Source organism: Cryptococcus neoformans, assembly GCF_000091045.1.
Source record: "Cryptococcus neoformans var. neoformans JEC21 chromosome 8 sequence".
NCBI lineage: Eukaryota > Fungi > Basidiomycota > Tremellomycetes > Tremellales > Cryptococcaceae > Cryptococcus > Cryptococcus deneoformans.
The window spans coordinates 1,145,676-1,161,716 of NC_006693.1; the positions used below are offsets into that span (position 1 = coordinate 1,145,676).

Here is a 16,041-nt window from a genome sequence, read left to right on the forward strand (position 1 = left end):
ATGGTCCGTATAGCCAAGGGAAAAGGGACTGACACAGAAAAAGCCCCCCAAGACGAAGAATCACTAGCTCGACCGAAAACCGCCACATCCTTGCAAAAGTCTCGGCCCTGTTTTTAGCCACAGTTCACAGGAATCACATTACATAATCATCAGCTCATTTAGAGTTGGTTGAAAACACGGTTGTAATGGTCCTAATGAATTTCCCAATCAAGTAAACATGAGGTTAATAAAAATAAATAAATAACATACACCATTCCTCACCACCGCCACAACATCTACCCATGTTCGTTTTGAATCATACATCCACCCTTTTCCTCTTCAGCCCTTTCTTTTCCCCTCCAACGCTCCCAGAGGACACAGCCACAACCCTCCTAGCCAACCATGCAGACAATCAAGTGTGTCGTAGTCGGAGACGGTGCCGTTGGAAAGTAAGTCCTCGTCATTCCGCATGAGCCTCTCGCCGGTACACTGCAACTCACACGATCCATAGGACCTGCTTGCTCATCTCGTACACTACCAATAAGTTCCCATCCGAGTATGTTCCTACCGTCTTTGACAACTGTATGTCTTTCTCTTTCGACGTATTAGTAATCGTCCGCTGACTTGTATGTGCCTGAAGACGCCGTCAGTGTAACTATCGGTGACGACCCATACACTCTTGGTCTCTTTGATACTGCCGGTCAAGAAGATTATGACCGTCTCCGTCCTCTCTCATACCCCCAAACTGATGTCTTCCTCGTTTGCTTCTCTGTAACATCTCCCGCGTCTTTCGAAAACGTCCGCGAAAAATGGTTCCCCGAAATCGCCCACCATTGCCCCGGCGTTCCCGCACTTATTGTCGGTACCCAGGTGGATTTGAGGGACGACCCTGCTCAGACGGAGAAGTTGGGAAGGCAGAGGATGAAGCCGATTACACAGGACATGGGAGAAAGGTTGGCGAGAGAGTTGGGAGCCGTGAAGTATGTGGAATGTTCGGCGTTGACTCAGAGAGGATTGAAGAACGTTTTTGACGAGGTGAGTTTTGAATTGGGCTGAAGGAAGGCCCGCTGGTTGTAAGCGGAGAGGAACCAGAGAGTGATGCCAATGGAAAGGGAGTTATATCTCCCGGTGCCCATCTAGAAGGTGCTCCATTCCGCGCATCAGCTTCGTTTGCTTCTTTGAATTTCGGCTGCCCATAACACACATGGAAAAGGATCAGCGGCTGATGTTTTTATCTCGTAGGCCATCGTGGCGGCATTAGAACCCCCTATGGCGACCAAGAAAAAGTCTAAAAAGTGTCTCATTCTTTAAAGACACCCCTTCTTTTTGGCTTCCCTTTCGCCATTATCTCTATCTCATTCTTCGTCTATCATTCGCTTTTCATTTCTGCCATCACTTCCTTCTTGATCCAAGATACCCAACATTCCTCATCCCTTGTCAAATATCAGCTTGCAATATTTTTCAGAATTTGAAGTTTACTTTGCCTCGCCCCTCGCTGTTCTCAAATTCATGTCACATTATCGTGTTCTAAACTTCCCCTACTCGATAAACTCAAACATCCGAAACTGATTTCCACTCTGTATCCCATCCCATATTTCGACTTAATCTATCGCTTATTCAAATTACTCCATCTCTTTCACTCTGCCTTTCGAGCATATTCACTCCCTAACCCTCGATGAACCGATCAATACAACATTCCTCCATTTTTTCAGACTCTACCACCACGTAAACCACCGAATCAAACCGATGAGAAATCAACGAATCAACCAAAATTAACTGTGGAACATGAGGGATTGTCAGTGGAATGGAAACTGTTGGCAATGACATAGAATGGGGTTTGTGTTCGAAACGGGTAGAACTTGCCGAGGTTGAAGCTTGGCGGGTCTGGAGAAAGTTGAAAATGATTTCGGATTGTCTGAGAATAAGAGAGAAATTGGGTTGGTCGACTGATGTGCAGCGAAATGAAATGGGGATGAGGGGGGAGGGATGGAGATGGTGTTTTCTTTGATTATTGAGAGAGGGAGGTAGGAGAGGAAGTGGACATGAGAGAAGGAAGACGGGGCGAAGAGTTGCAAGGGGCCGTTATACCTATCTTACACAGATTCTCCCTTTCCGTCTTTACTTTTTTCCTCCTAGTTTATCTGCTTTTATTCCTCTTCCATTCATATACGTATACCCCGAGATTTATATACAGATCTTTATATAAACCCCCTGTGAATTGATGCTTGATGTTTTGGTTTTTTTCACTGCGTTTCCATCTTCTGCATTTAGAGTGGTTCTTATCCTGTTGCCTTCGTCCTTTGCTTCGCCTTCAGATATTATCCATCGGGTGTGAGGGTATCAGGCATTCATGGGACGTTGTGCTATGTGAATCAAAGAATGAGACAAATATACCTGCCACGATCATTCTTCCATTTTAGCAACAAAGCAGAATAAAGCGACAAAAGATCAAAGTTTTTCTTTTTCTTTCTTCCACGGACGACTTTCTGTTTCTATGCCTACCCTGCGTGCTTGCTCTTACTTTCGGATAGTGTATCAATGTGAACCTTCTTCCAGGAGTTTCGGGGTGAGTGGAGGAACGTCGAAATGAGTCAAAATGGTTGAAAATGGATGAATATCAATGTAAAAGTGCTGACTTTAAATAGTAGAATTTCCTTGGCATTTTACATTAAATATAAAGTAATTCATACAACAAGGAGGTATCTAAATTTCCTCGTCTTTCCCGGATACCATTCCATCCTTTTCTGTCCCAGATGGCACGACAAACGAGTGTCACCCTCCTGCCGTTGCCTCAATCTCGACTTAATTGCGTTTCTTTATATATGATAACTGTGGCTGTTTCTAACACTCCCTTCTTGATTCCTCTCTCGTTTCCACACTCTCCTTTGTCTCTTTATTTCCTATCTCTTCAGGGCACCTAAACGCCAGCTTTCCAGGGTAAATATCAAAAGAAGGGGGATTGGCAGAACAAACCATGGAAGGCTTAATAAAGTTGAAAATGTAAAAGAGTAGGAGGATAGAAAGGATGAGAGGGTGGGATAGATTAAAAAAGGCAAGTGATTTAGAGGAACCCTCTTCCGGTACCTTTAGCAAATACCCGGACAGTGGAAGGTTCAAGACGGTATTGTAACGGTTTTGAACGGGGTATATACGTGTCTTTTTCTGTTTCGGCGCGGAAGTTGGAGTTAGGGTGGGAGTGATGGGTGCCGAATGGGTGGGAAGAGATCTACGTGGGGAGAAAGAAAGAAGGAAAGTCAGAACAGATGAGAATGAGAACTGGAAGACTCGAGGAATTTGAGACTTTTGCGATCTGGGAAAGTGGGGGACTTACTTCGCCCATGACATCTCCACTCCTCCCTGATTGGAGATTTTCAACTCTCCACCAAACACCGTGTCCGATTTTTAATAGGCGCTCGAGCAGGTTGGTCTCTGTCTCTGATTCGGATAGGGGAAGAGATAGGGATGGTTGAGTTAAAAATGAGAGAGAATCGGTGTGGAGGGTTGATACGAGGGCTGCCTTGGACTGTAGCAAGGAGAAAAGTTGGGGTTTAGTTAGCTCTAGGGAAAGATGACAACATGCGGAACCGGAACTTACGATCCTGATCTGAGCGTACACAGCTCTGACGAATCGATGAATTTCTCGAAGTGGGACACCTATGGACAAGAGGTCGCTCAAGCCGTCTAGGATGAGTAGACATTCTAATTCTGATCCTCCTTCCCCTTGTTCGGGGTTTGATGGAGGTTGTGATCGTAGTTGTGCTTGCGTTTGAAGGTGTGGGAGGAGAGTATCGTATACGTGTTTTAGAGTTGGGCGCCCATCTCTGTCCGAGGTTGCGTCTCCGGTTCCGAGGGAGAGCGAAGGGAATATTCTCGGCGAGTTGGCGTTAGTGGAAGAAGACGAAATGCAGGCGGGTAAGGAAGAAGGAGTAATGTGAATGAATGCAGGAGAGGTGGGTGATGGGAGTGGGGTGCCCTGTACGTTTTAAAATGACGAGCTCGTTAGTTTTCGGTGAGGTTGATAGAAGAGGAGGGGAAGGGACGTACGAGTTTCTTGAGGATGACTTCCCAGCTTGACCTTCCTTCACTTCTAAAGTCAACCCACACAACTTTAGTCACATATTCTGTTCCACGACCATTGATCTGTCTCGCCTGAGTTAGAGACGGAGGTTGAGATTTTTGCTTGAGAAGAGCAGCATTGACCAGGTGATAAAGCGCAAATTGGGCGGGAGAGTTGAGAGTATCTGAGATGACCAAGTGGGATGCAGGGGGAGGGAGGGAGGAACCGGATGGGAATGGGAGGTGCGCGGTTAGGTAGGTCATATTCTGAGAGTTGTCCTATGACGACTTGACGGAGAAAGTTGGAGACGGATTGAGAATGTCGAGATTTATTTATCCAGCAGCGAGAAAATGATCCCGGGAAACTAGTGACATCGACACTTTTCCTTGCATACTGGATAGAGCCATGTGGGAACCACGTGTTTGCATTGCTGAAGCTTAATTACATCAAAACCCAGAAGACCGCGTGGCTGCGAAGTCACTTAATAATTATGACTTCATCGGATCTCACATTCTACGCTGTTAGATCAACATATCACAACGGCTTACTGTACACCTATACAACCCTTGAAAACGACAACCATGTCACTCAGAATCGCAACCACCACAGCCAGGGCTATCCCAGCAAGGGCCGTAGCCACGTGAGTCGGCTGTGTGGCGGACCCGGAACTACCACGCTCATTTCTATTCCATTTAGACGATCAATCATGACTCTCAGGAGAGTCGCCGTCCCACAGGCCTCTCCTAAAGGCTACAGGCAATGTACGTATTTCTGGCCCATTGTGTGACGGGAAGAAGCAGAATTCCTCACTGACATTTGGACGCTCGGATCTTTGACCAGCATCCATCCTCCAAGACACAGCCAAAACAGCCCATTCGGCCTTTGCCAACCTCGCTTCCGCCGCGCCTATCAAAAAGGGGGATAAGATGCCGGACGTAGAGATCAAGATTGATGGCCCTGAGGGGAAAGTGAACTTGGGCAAGGAAAAGGGGAAAAATGTGGTCGTTTTAGTTCCTGGAGCGTAAGTCCAAGTCCATTCCGATCATTCGAGTATCCGAATGTTTGAGTGTTTAAAAGGTGCGAAAGCTGAGCTTTATGTGACGATGCAGATTCTCGGGCGTCTGCTCAAACCAAGTCCCGCCTTACATTACCTCTTTCTCCGATTTCAAAGCCAAAGGGATCAACAATGTCTACGTCGTAGCAGTGAATGATATCTTTGTGGTGAACGCTTGGAAAGACAAGATGATTGGGGAGTTTAGCTCCAAAGAGGGGGAGGGAGTCAAGTTTGGTAAGTCAATCTCTCCGAACGGGATTGTTTCCTTAAACGAGGAGGTACTGATATGATTTTTTTAATCTTTTTCCAATGCTGTTAGCCGCCGACGACACTGCTGCCCTCGCCTCGGCCCTTGGCCTCACCTTCGATGCCCAACCCGTGTTTGGTGGACCGCGGCTCAAGCGCGGCGTGTTGGTCGTTAATGATGGGGTGGTAGAGTATGTCGGTGTGGAGGATAGTCCTGGTGATAGTACGTATCATCTCTTTCTTTTTTTTCTTCGTACCCTGTCCTTAATGAAAATTTGGATTGAGAATCGAAGGGTCGGAAGCTGATTTTGCATTGTATCATGTAGTCACCATCTCTGCTGCTGATAAAGTCATTAAGCAACTTTAAGACGGCGTCACCTCGTTAGACTACTGAGATGAACGGGAGAGAAAGGATGTGTGAATGTTCCGTCGCATGTGCAAACAACGCGTTAACAGAAGAGAAAAAGAAGAGGGGAGATGCAACATGATACTGCCTGCTTGTCTTTATGGACCAGACATGCTGTTCGGAATCGAGTTTTTCTATCCACATGTGCCCGATGGTTTGTTCATCAAAGATTGTTTTTCTGGGTGGCCTATTGCGTTTTGGTTACGGACTATGAAAGAAGATGACTGTGCTGTTACGATCAACCCCGCAATTCTTCCTTTTGAGTAACACAGCGCACAGTGTGAAAACGATTGGCCAAGTTTACAATCACGTCTTTTGACTTGAAAAATATGACCAACCACTATTGTTGATTCGTTATAAAATAGTTGCATTGATTGATGACTATTTACATAGATGGTATGTGAGATATAATTTCCAACTTTATTTGTCAACTAAGTCCCTAATATGAAGTAATACAACTGTCCTTTTGGACTAGCAATCCTATGAATCGAGGCCCGAAAAGGGTCGAAATGCGAAGTGAGAAAAAAAAAAAAACAACAAGCAGGAGACAAAGACGAAAACTGGGTCCGGGCGTTTTGATGCACTAGTAGACATAAACAAACTCGTCGTTCTTGAAGTCGGTCAAATCGAGTAAAGCTAAGATATGACTCGTCAACAATCTGTTCAAGGGAGGGAGAAAGAGGGAAAACTCACCATTCTGACCGAGTCTGCCTTCGACATCATCACCACCATAAGCCTCATACTTGGTGCTCATCGAAGTATCCTTGATAAACTGAGGCTTGCCCACGGCCACACGCTGTCGCTGTCTCTGCTTGTTAAGGAAGAAGAGGAAGGCGGCTGTGAAGCCAATACAGGCGATGAGAGCGCAGAAGATACCGAGGGTGGCTTTGATACCGGGAAGGTAGTGGGGCTTGTCTTTGTCTTGGAAGAGCCTACGTGAAGAAGGACGGGTCAGCGAAGTTGGGATAAGAGTAGGCGGAAGAGGGACTTACAAAGGGCCGATGATGTTACCAGCAGCAGAACCGGCGTTGTAGACACTCATGAGCAACGCTTTCTTGGTCTGTCCACCAGTGTTGGCGACGATCCATGACACGATGATGGGGTTGGCGCCATAGAGGAAGGCGAGGAGGTAGTAACCGACAAGAGCAGGAGCTTGCTTGAGCACAGCAGCAGAATTCTCGACGTAAAGCAAGACAAGACCGACGATGACGGGGATGACAAATGAGGCGAGAACGGCAGACTTGATCTTGAATTTGTAAGCGGCGAAACAGCCTGCAAGAATAGCGAGGAACTGCAGGAAACCGAATGGCATGTTGAGCAGTGAGGTGATTCGGCTGTTGAATCCAAAGCCCTTGATGAGAGTCGGACCAAAGATTGTAGTAACTGATGCGCCCACATTCAAGAGCAATGCGAGGGCCAAGAAGAGGTAAGACTTGACGTCGTAAAAGAGTTCCCATACGTGGGAGAGTTTAAATTCGTTGGTACCGGTACCGGTCTGGTTAGCCCTCAGTCGCTCAATACCTTTCGCCTTGTCTTCTTCAGAAAGGAATCGGGCAGAGGGAACGTCGGCGTCAATGAAGAAGTAGATGACAGGAGCGGTCAGGCAAGTAATACCACCGCAGATGATGAAGATGAGCTGCCAGACCTTGATGTGGGGGGAGGAGACGTGACTAAGACCAAAAGAGAGGAGAGCGGCGACAACGGTGGCGAGACCGTTGGTGGAGTACCATACGGCGACACGAACGGGCTGTTCCGATCGACGGTACCATTGGGAAGTGAGAAGAGAGAAGAGAGGAAGGCAACCAGCTTCGAAGAGACCAAGGAGGGCTCGAGAAACCATTAAACCTCCAAAGCTACAAAAGGCTTTATCAGCACGTGGCCAAAGGAGTGGTATGTCACCACAGTGGAAAGGGATGGGAAAGACTTACTTGTGAGCGGCGGCCATGCAAGCTTGAGCAGCGCCCCAGCCAAAGACCATTGCAGGCATGAGGTAACGAGCGGGGACCTTAACGATAAGATAAGAGGAAAACGGTTGCCAAGCTAGTTGTACAATGGCGTTGACGGAGCCCAGGAGAGAGTATTGGTTGTTGACAAGGTGGGTATCAGTGGACATTCCGAATGTGTTGGCATAACCGAGGATCTACGTTTTGGTTAGAGTAATTCATTGATTGTATGTAACGCTGACATACAGTCTTGTCAAGGATCTGCAAAAAGTAGACCCATGTGAGTAGTGACAGGATGTACTTGTCTGTCAATTTCCTGATTCGTTTATCCTACAAGAGGTGTCAGTCGCCTGAAAACAATTGCTGGAGACAAACAGTAACTCACATCTTCAACCGTAACCTCAATTCGCTCTTCTCCAATGTACTTGAGGGCATTGTCACCATGCTTCATCTCCTGCTGGGTCAGATGGTGGTGGCCATCATCTTTGTTTAAGACCTCCCCATTTTCGGTATGCTCGATACTGTATTTTTCGTCCATCAAGGCGGACATGGTGGCGTTTGTTGGTGATCTAAAGGGTGGATAGTTTTGAGGGCTTAATAGACTTAGCGGTAGATAACTCGGGATTACTTGATTAGCTTGGGAAGACAAGATGGGAACAGACGCGACGTGAGGCATTATATACGCGAAGGAAGGAAAGAATAGACGGCAGGCTATCGACGGTTTGTTGTTGATCTGCCAAGACCCGCCATCTCTAGTGCTCGCCGCCCCTGAACCCCGCCGGTGCCCCGGTGGAGATCCACTGAAAGAGGGACCTGGTGCCTGAACTTTAGTGGGCGGAACCCCACGGGATTTTTCCTGAATAAGGCGGGGCAACTGTGGGGCTCGCAGAACACCCTCCGGTCCCGAAGTAAGCGCCAAAACTCGAAAGAGTCGACAAAGCATGATCAGAAAGCCAGGACCCTAACGGTATCTCGCGGCTTGAACTCTGTATTTTATTAGCTAGCGATGGATCTGATCATGGGAGGTAACATTTGCTGTTAGGGAAATGTCTAAGCGATGACGGTTAAACACTTACAAAGGCACGTGCTGTTCATCTTATCAGTAACCGCTGCTGGGGTTATCCACCTCAGCTTCTTCTCACACATTATAGATCGATGTCCAGGTCCTTCCTCCACTGATCTCACGTCCGTCTACATCCGCGGTCTTTTTTGGTAACCAACAATGATTATCTCAATCAGAAGAATTGTATTCGCACTACATCTGGAGATGGATAGTCTCGCACGGTCCGATCCGGTCAGGATACCAAAGATAAACCAAAGCGGATGTCATGGGTGGGTAGGTGGGATGTAGGAGAAATGATAAATTGTAGGTCTTGCACTAGCATCCTAGCGTAAAATGAAAATTAAGCTTGAGGTGCATAAAGATTGAACAGAGATTAGGCAGCTAAGTAATGGGTCATAGGTGAGATTAGCTAGTTGGACAGGGGGTGTCCACTTTCTTTCGGACCCATCTTTCTTTCCCCCCCCCATTCCCAAAAGTGTAGCAGGTTTCTTTGCATCGAGTCCCTTTACAAACAGACACTCGTGCACCAAGCACCAAACGCCGGGTCAACGGCAAGTCTTTTAATTAATTAAGAATAAGAATAACGAGTAATAATGTCCAGACAGGAAGGGCATATCAGGGCTATAGCAGGCCTTTGAAAAAGTAGCCATGATCGTTCAACGTTCATACCTTCTCGCGACTCGTTCCTAGCGACAGCCCAGATGTTTTTTCTTCTTCTCGCGGCTCAAGGTCCGTCCGTCCGTCGTCCGTTCCACGAACTTCAAACAGGCGTCTGCTTGGCTTTCTTCATTACTTTAATAACCATTAATACACTGTATGCATGTATGCACTCTATTTTCTCATTAAATGCTCCAAGACTGTCGTATAGTAAGAGTATGACACGCGGCAATTCACGGGCTATTTGTCTGACTTGGCATTCGTTTTTATGTACCTGGCTTGGCGTGCACATTTTTACCTGGCTTGCGTGGCATCTTCTTATTTACCTGACTTGCGTGCGTGCATCTTTTTGACCGAAAGAACGGTCGCCCCCAATAATCTTCGTCATCTCTGGCTAAAGACGGTATTCAGGTTTCAATCTTCAAATTCCAGTTACAGTTATGCGAGTGGCAAAAAGTCGGTACTGCTCAAAGCGAAGGAAAGATCTTGAAGAGTGTAAAATGTAAACGATCTGTTTTTGAGCCATATTAACGTGTAAACATCTTTCAAACATATGGCATATAAGTACATGGTAGTTGGCGATAATAGACTAACGAGATCCGTTGTATCCTATCATGCTATAGATGATCTTCTAGAAAGAGATGCGAAATGATACAGGTTAATTGGACGGCGAGATGAGATGTCTTTTTTTTCGGTCGTTTTTTGGATCTTTCTGGATTCTTTTGCTGCCTTCGGCTCACTTTTCCAGCAGATTCGAGTATTGGCAACGCATGTAATCTTGGTTTTTTTTTCTTTTTTTTTTCCGAATCTGAAATCTCAAGCATGCATGTTCCCCATACTACAGAGCTTTGCTGGTGAAGAATATTGCTCGTCTGTAAATCAAAAGGGTGTATTATCACGGGTAAGTAGTTAAAGAATATGGCTGGCCAAGGTATGGAAGAGAAAGAACGATTGCGAAATCTGATTTGGGTGCCAGAAGATCGACCCTTAGAGAGATCGAGCAAACCTCTCTTACATGGGTGCTGTTACTCATGTCCGAATCTGGACTGTTTCTACAAGACTTAGATGACCTTTTCTTTGTTGAACGGGAATAATAGAAGAGAAGGGATCAAAACTAATACATAAATTGCGATGTATGAGTGTCTGTATCGAGATTTGTACCAGGAAGATTGATTGTAATTGATAGTAGTAGGTCTTGACCAGACCATTATGATTATCTTCGACAGGGGTTGACCACCACCATAATTGGGCAGAGCCAACAAATGGGGAGAGCAGCACGACTAACTTTCGTCTCGAGTAGCTTTTGTCTTCATGGGTTTTAAGGAGGATAGGGAGGAACGAGGGTGGGTGGGAAGAAGAAGACGAATAGGAGGACGAGATAAAAACAGGGAAGAAGTGGGTTTGGAATATCTAAAAGAGAGGAAGAGGGCGGAAAGGAAGAGAAATAAAGAGGAAAAAGAACCGTCGTGCAAAGGCGTTAATGAAAGGAGAGGTCCGAGCAGAGGATGCAGGAAAAGTGTGTGAAGGACGAATCAGCTCGTGGAGCTGGAAAAGATACATAAGCATTAGTCCTTTGAGTACATAAAAAAAAGCATTGCCCCAAGCAGCTTTGTCTTCTCAAACTCTCTAGTTCAACAACAGCAACGCCTAAAGTGACACCCCTATAAAATGGGAAACCCTGCATGATTCTGGCAAAGAAAAAGGTCTCAGTCATCGCTGTTGCTCCTTCTTTTTCTTTCTCTCTTGCTCAGGAGTATTCACTTCTATTCTTCTCTCGCGAAAAACTTGAGATTAGCTTGTTGCGTCATTTACCATGTGGTCTGCGGTGCAATGAATGAAGGCCAGGTCAAAACCTCTTCTCGCCGCCGTCGTCTAAGAGCGTACCACGTGAAAGCCACGTGTGTTTCATATTTTCATATTCTATTCACAGCCATTTTCCGAACCGGCAGAGTCGTGCAACATATCTGACATGCATCTGGGATTTATTTGTGAATTTGAGAGACTTTGGCGCAGGGTGCTTGGTGGAATGGAATGTATAAATAAGTCGTTAGGGCTTATGATATGATTGCTGCGCGCTTCGAATTATGGAAGGAGAGTCAAATCCCCGCTGTTGCAGCACGTATTGAATTTCCATCTTACTGTGTTTATTCCTATATTCTCTCTTCTTTTTTGTTACCCCATCATCGGAACCCAACACCGCAAACCCGCGGAAAACAGGCAACTTACGTCGACTGAATCGACACAAATCGACCACAGCAAGACCTTTCGGCATAGTCACCGGTCCACGTACTACGATCCCCGTATATATAGATATCTTTCTCTTGGCGACGTATAATATTCAGCAAATCTCGTTCCAGAATGGCGCTAGAACATCATCAAGATGCACAAGAACCACAAGACCAAAGTCCATGGCGCCGGCGCATGTCCCACCCTCTTCCTATCCCCACTTTCCGCCCCAACATCCCCAACATTCCTCACCTCCGCGCTGCACTTCTCGGATATCTTGGTGAACTTGAGACTGCTCTCCGCCGTAAACTAGGAGACGATCTTTCCGAAGTTGGAGGGGTCTTACATGGTGGTGGCAACGGTAGCGGAAGGGGGAGGTTGCCATCGGTCTCATTGTCATCTTCTATGTCAACGGAGGACTGGACTACGTCGACTGAGAGTAATGATGAAGATTCTTACCATGGGTATTCGTCCGCCCTTGCTGGATCTTCTTCGATTTCCGAGGTTCGACAGCGTAACATTGCCACTAACGCCGATAGCAATGGTAGCCCCAGTGCCAATACCAACGCCAAGGACGATACCACTACAGATCCCTCATCTACAAAAGACAGCTACATCAACCTCCTCAACCACCTTTCCGCTCTTCGCGAAGAAGCTTCCAATTACCTTCCTTCCTTATCTGTGCACATGCCTCTCTCTATACCTAACCGGCAATGGCTTCGCTCCCTCCCTTCACGACTCTCCATCGTCGACCCTGGACTGCTTTCTCCTCTCGATAAGGCGAAAATCAAGGACGAGCTTGCAGCCGTGATAGATTTTGAGAGTGGGGCAGTGGAAGGGGCGAGGAAGAGGGTGGTGGACATGGTTCATGCGATGCTGCCTTCAGAGGATTGGGCGGGGTGGGAGAGGTTGGGATGGGAGGAGCAAGAGTACGGGGATGGGTGGAGACCAGGGGAATATGGACACAGGCGGACGCGATCAGCATCCCTTGGTCGATCCGGCAAAGGGAAACACAATCAAGACAATGATAGCGACTATCCGATGATGGAAGATGAAGAACCAGAATACCTTTTCCCCAACCGTACCCCCGCCTCAACCCGCGCACTCGCAAGAAGAAGAGCGGTCAGGTCGAAATCAGTAGGGGCGGCGTCGTTACCATTAGTAAAGAGGGCAAGGATGGAGAGGTCGCAGAGCTATGCGTTTGGGTCGTTGGTCAGTTTTAGTCCGGGAAAGACTGTTTCAGAGCCAGTTGAGATGGGAAGTGCGGGTGGGAGTGATCGTGAGGATGGGGACGAAGCCAGGGATGAAGATGGTGATGAGGTGGACGAAGTGATGAACGAAGAGGGGAAGGACGAGGGAGAGTTTATCAGTATATCGTACTTGACCGTAGACTTAAAATCAAGTCTGATTGCTGTGGAAACGACGACAGACCCGTCTGTCGCTGATGGGCTCAGAAGTTCAGAGGATGGGGGAAAACTGATAACGTACAACGAGTTGCCTGCGATATGGAGAAATAATGAACATATTCGTACTGGCTAGTGAGTGAATTGTCTTCTCTACTTTCTTCCTTTTTTCTTCTCCCCCCATTCTTTTCCCTTTCCGCCCTCCCAAGTATTAATTTGATATCTGTATGACGCGGAATAATTTTATGCTAACGTGCACTGCCCGCCTTGTTAAAATAGCCGATTCATACCTCTACACCTCAAGACGGGGCCTGTGCCGCTTATCAAATCTGCTTTTGCAATACATAACGAAACCGGTTCGTACTTCCATTCCTTTTGGCCTTCCCTTTTTCCTTCGCCTTCGCTCTCTCCGTCTTCCTCGCGGACTTGGCCCGCCCACTACCTGAAGTCAAAAGGTAATAAATATACTGATGTCTCACTCTCTTTTTGATGGCTGTAGTGAATATACATTCGCATTTGATTCCAACGCTTTTCATTTTCGCTTGTATACCCGTAAGCATTTCGGCTTTTCTCCTTGAAATAAGGCTTCATTCTGCTGAATCTTTGTTTCTTTTTGCCCCGCCTTCGTATCCATCCCATATATTTCTCGCCTATCTTCTCCCTTTTTCACAAATCCGCCCGCCTTGCTCCGCTCAAACGTCCCCTTACTTCCCTTCATCTCCTCCGTCCCCCTCTTATGCTTCAATCAACGCGATTATGCAATAAACAATAACAGTTTATAATATATAATACCCCCCTCCCCGACGCCCACCCACTCGACACAGCAGTAGTGATCGCCTACCTTGTCGCTGCTATTTCCTGCCTGAGTTCTTCAGCTGGGTGGCATGTGTTGAGCGGGTGTGCGAGTCGAAAGTGGTTTGAGTGGGGAGCTTGTGTGGATTGTAAGTTTTCTTTTCTGTGTTTTGAAGTGTTGTCGGAGAAGAGGTGGATAGGGATGTTATGAAATAGGAGAAGGGACGAAGGCGGAAAGAAGATACAAGGGGTGGTGATGGGGATAGGGATGAGAATGACAGATGACAATTGCTGACGCCGTAACTGTTTCATCTTTATTTCATGTCGCGGATCAATAGATATTGGTATATCATGTACGTCCCCATCTAGTTTTTCCTTCTGTATACCAAAGAGTAAGCTGACGAATGATGTCCCTTCATATCTTTCACTCCCACTCCCAACATTTCTCCCTGCCTCTTTTCTTCCCGGCTTTCGAACCACGATTTGTCCCCTACTGTTCCCTCCGTCGTTCCACTTCTCCTTAACAATTTTCATCTTTGTCGCTCCCTCGCTTTCTTGCCTCGTCACTCGCCATTCCTCTCCCTTCCCGCTCCACCATTCTCTCTCGCTTACAATCAATATAACAGGGCTCATAGCAGCATCCTTCGGCACCGTCGTTTACAACGGTTTCTACTGCCAACCGAAATTGACATTGTTTTACTGTACGACTAACATGCTATGCGGAGCCTTGGGGTCATATCTGCCTTTTCAGCGATGGTTCAATGAGAGGCGGAATAAAGTGAGTTTTTTTTTCGTCCTTCCTTTTCTGAGATATTCAAGGGATTTGCTTCGAGAGATTCGACTTGACCCCAAAGAAAGTAGGAGGGTGGAAGGAGTTTAGGGATTTTTTGTTTCGTTTTTTTGCGTTGCTGACGCCTGCTTTCGTATTTGTTTAGCATCTGAGAATATCATTCTTTCTTTTCCTGTGTTTTGCGATGTTTGCGCCGATGGTACACATGTTTGGGCAATATGGATGGCATAAAGCGTCGGCCTTTGTTGGTACGTTCGCCTCTCCCCCCTCACTCTACCTCCTCCCATCTCCCTCTCCCTCCTCACCCTTACCAATTATCGTACTTCGTGTCGAATGGATGGCTGACGTTTGGGATGGTCATTGCTCGATCTGATCTTGCTCTTTGTGTCTTGGACGACATTACGTCTTGAAATATTTTGACATTCGACTTGAAAAATCTTTTCATCACCCTCTTTCATTATCCCTTCCTTTTGACTAATACACCGTCCCCCCATCACCATTGTATCGTCACATCGTCCATCCATTCCTATCCAATTTTACTTCATTACCCATTATGCTGGTGTTGCGCGCCACTTTTTGTGGGATCTACAGCCCCATTCATGGTATCCATCGTAGCGTATGTTGTTGGTCTTTTGTTCTACGCGTTTCATTTCCCGGAATGCAAATGGCCTGGAAAGTTTGATATATGGGGATCTAGTCATCAGGTGCGTTACTTTATCTACAGTAAAATGAAATTGGTGATTGCTGATTTTAACCAAACTTACTTTTTTCAAACCGTCTATCTTGTCCTCCCTTTCTTTGATATCGATAATGGTGTTCCGCATCCATACCAAATCCATTATACAACTTCCCTTCCTGCTCTCCTCTATTCTCTTCTCAATAAACAAATACAGCTCTGGCATCTGGGTATCGTCGTCGCCATCGTCCTCCATTATCGAGCTATCTTTGTAGCGCATGGTGTGAAGCATGAGTATTCTTGTGCGGCGCCAGGTCAGGATATTTCGGTGGCGATGGTTTTGGAGAGGATGATTGGGTGGCGATAATGCAGAGATAGAAGCGGGAGATAAGAGCTGAGAGAGATGAAATGGTCGGGGCCAGGTCGGGGAAGGGTCGTGCGAGTGGATTGAATGGCACTGGATGGTCATGCGTTTCGACTGGATGAAAGCGATGGCGAAATCATGAGTGTACTTGGATATCTGGTAAAAATGCATCTATTATTATAAATCCCGGGACGGCTGAGGTTGATCAAGCTCACGATATATCTATTTAATTAGGCATTATGCGATCTGGAAGGCTAGAGTACCGTTTATTTACAGGTGTGTTGATGCGCCTGTCGGGATTGACTGGATTGAAGTTGGTTTACTATTGAACTTGCAATAGTAATAGAAAAGATTAGAAGTTGACATCGAGAAATTTTGTAATGAT

General features: G+C 46.5%; 5 protein-coding genes across 5 annotated transcripts; 3 read left to right on the forward strand and 2 right to left on the reverse strand.

Moving 5' to 3' along the window:
• The first annotated feature begins 324 nt into the window (after nt 1-324).
• CNH00140 (Rho small monomeric GTPase, putative) lies at nt 325-2,229 on the forward strand. Its single transcript, XM_572208.1, has 4 exons — nt 325-428; nt 491-561; nt 620-1,014; nt 1,222-2,229. Exons 1-4 carry the CDS (start codon nt 382-384, stop codon nt 1,288-1,290), a joined length of 582 nt encoding a protein of 193 aa, XP_572208.1. The 5' UTR covers nt 325-381; the 3' UTR covers nt 1,291-2,229.
• Nucleotides 2,230-2,675: 446 nt separating this feature from the next.
• CNH00130 (hypothetical protein) lies at nt 2,676-4,331 on the reverse strand. The gene is made up of 4 exons (XM_572207.1): nt 4,024-4,331; nt 3,575-3,952; nt 3,311-3,502; nt 2,676-3,205 (listed from the first exon to the last, which is right to left on the reverse strand). The coding sequence occupies exons 1-4, from the start codon at nt 4,297-4,299 to the stop codon at nt 3,041-3,043; spliced, it is 1,011 nt and encodes a 336-aa protein (XP_572207.1). The 5' UTR covers nt 4,300-4,331; the 3' UTR covers nt 2,676-3,040.
• A 199-nt stretch (nt 4,332-4,530) lies between these two features.
• On the forward strand, nt 4,531-6,199 carry CNH00120 (conserved hypothetical protein). The gene is made up of 6 exons (XM_572206.2): nt 4,531-4,676; nt 4,733-4,797; nt 4,877-5,057; nt 5,146-5,324; nt 5,410-5,559; nt 5,663-6,199. Exons 1-6 carry the CDS (start codon nt 4,618-4,620, stop codon nt 5,701-5,703), a joined length of 675 nt encoding a protein of 224 aa, XP_572206.1. The 5' UTR covers nt 4,531-4,617; the 3' UTR covers nt 5,704-6,199.
• On the reverse strand, nt 6,105-8,308 carry CNH00110 (hypothetical protein). The gene is made up of 6 exons (XM_572205.1): nt 8,071-8,308; nt 7,932-8,015; nt 7,671-7,882; nt 6,735-7,595; nt 6,436-6,674; nt 6,105-6,378 (listed from the first exon to the last, which is right to left on the reverse strand). Exons 1-6 carry the CDS (start codon nt 8,233-8,235, stop codon nt 6,326-6,328), a joined length of 1,614 nt encoding a protein of 537 aa, XP_572205.1. The 5' UTR covers nt 8,236-8,308; the 3' UTR covers nt 6,105-6,325.
• Nucleotides 8,309-11,509: 3,201 nt separating this feature from the next.
• Nucleotides 11,510-15,943, forward strand: CNH00100 (endoplasmic reticulum protein, putative). Its single transcript, XM_024657616.1, has 9 exons — nt 11,510-13,169; nt 13,314-13,390; nt 13,534-13,586; nt 13,810-13,975; nt 14,165-14,179; nt 14,453-14,604; nt 14,762-14,864; nt 15,208-15,320; nt 15,510-15,943. Exons 1-9 carry the CDS (start codon nt 11,764-11,766, stop codon nt 15,657-15,659), a joined length of 2,235 nt encoding a protein of 744 aa, XP_024513298.1. The 5' UTR covers nt 11,510-11,763; the 3' UTR covers nt 15,660-15,943.
• The last annotated feature ends 98 nt before the right edge of the window (nt 15,944-16,041 follow it).

Excerpts from the sequence above, each read along its gene's own strand:
- CNH00140 (XM_572208.1), top strand. The coding sequence starts at position 382 with ATGCAGACAATCAAGTGTGTCGTAGTCGGAGACGGTGCCGTTGGAAA. Across the intron at positions 562-619 it reads TCCTACCGTCTTTGACAACT|ACGCCGTCAGTGTAACTATC; the intron begins GTATGTCTTTCT and ends ATGTGCCTGAAG. Across the intron at positions 1,015-1,221 it reads TGAAGAACGTTTTTGACGAG|GCCATCGTGGCGGCATTAGA; the intron begins GTGAGTTTTGAA and ends TTTATCTCGTAG.
- CNH00130 (XM_572207.1), bottom strand. The coding sequence starts at position 4,299 with ATGACCTACCTAACCGCGCACCTCCCATTCCCATCCGGTTCCTCCCTC. Across the intron at positions 3,503-3,574 it reads TGTACGCTCAGATCAGGATC|TCCAAGGCAGCCCTCGTATC; the intron begins GTAAGTTCCGGT and ends TCCTTGCTACAG. Across the intron at positions 3,206-3,310 it reads GTGGAGATGTCATGGGCGAA|ATCTCTTCCCACCCATTCGG; the intron begins GTAAGTCCCCCA and ends CTCCCCACGTAG.
- CNH00120 (XM_572206.2), top strand. The coding sequence starts at position 4,618 with ATGTCACTCAGAATCGCAACCACCACAGCCAGGGCTATCCCAGCAAGG. Across the intron at positions 4,798-4,876 it reads TCCTAAAGGCTACAGGCAAT|CATCCATCCTCCAAGACACA; the intron begins GTACGTATTTCT and ends ATCTTTGACCAG. Across the intron at positions 5,560-5,662 it reads GGAGGATAGTCCTGGTGATA|TCACCATCTCTGCTGCTGAT; the intron begins GTACGTATCATC and ends TGTATCATGTAG.
- CNH00110 (XM_572205.1), bottom strand. The coding sequence starts at position 8,235 with ATGTCCGCCTTGATGGACGAAAAATACAGTATCGAGCATACCGAAAAT. Across the intron at positions 8,016-8,070 it reads TTGAGGTTACGGTTGAAGAT|GATAAACGAATCAGGAAATT; the intron begins GTGAGTTACTGT and ends CACCTCTTGTAG. Across the intron at positions 6,379-6,435 it reads AGGCAGACTCGGTCAGAATG|CTTTACTCGATTTGACCGAC; the intron begins GTGAGTTTTCCC and ends GTCATATCTTAG.
- CNH00100 (XM_024657616.1), top strand. The coding sequence starts at position 11,764 with ATGGCGCTAGAACATCATCAAGATGCACAAGAACCACAAGACCAAAGT. Across the intron at positions 14,605-14,761 it reads TCAATGAGAGGCGGAATAAA|CATCTGAGAATATCATTCTT; the intron begins GTGAGTTTTTTT and ends GTATTTGTTTAG. Across the intron at positions 14,865-15,207 it reads TAAAGCGTCGGCCTTTGTTG|CCCCATTCATGGTATCCATC; the intron begins GTACGTTCGCCT and ends TGGGATCTACAG.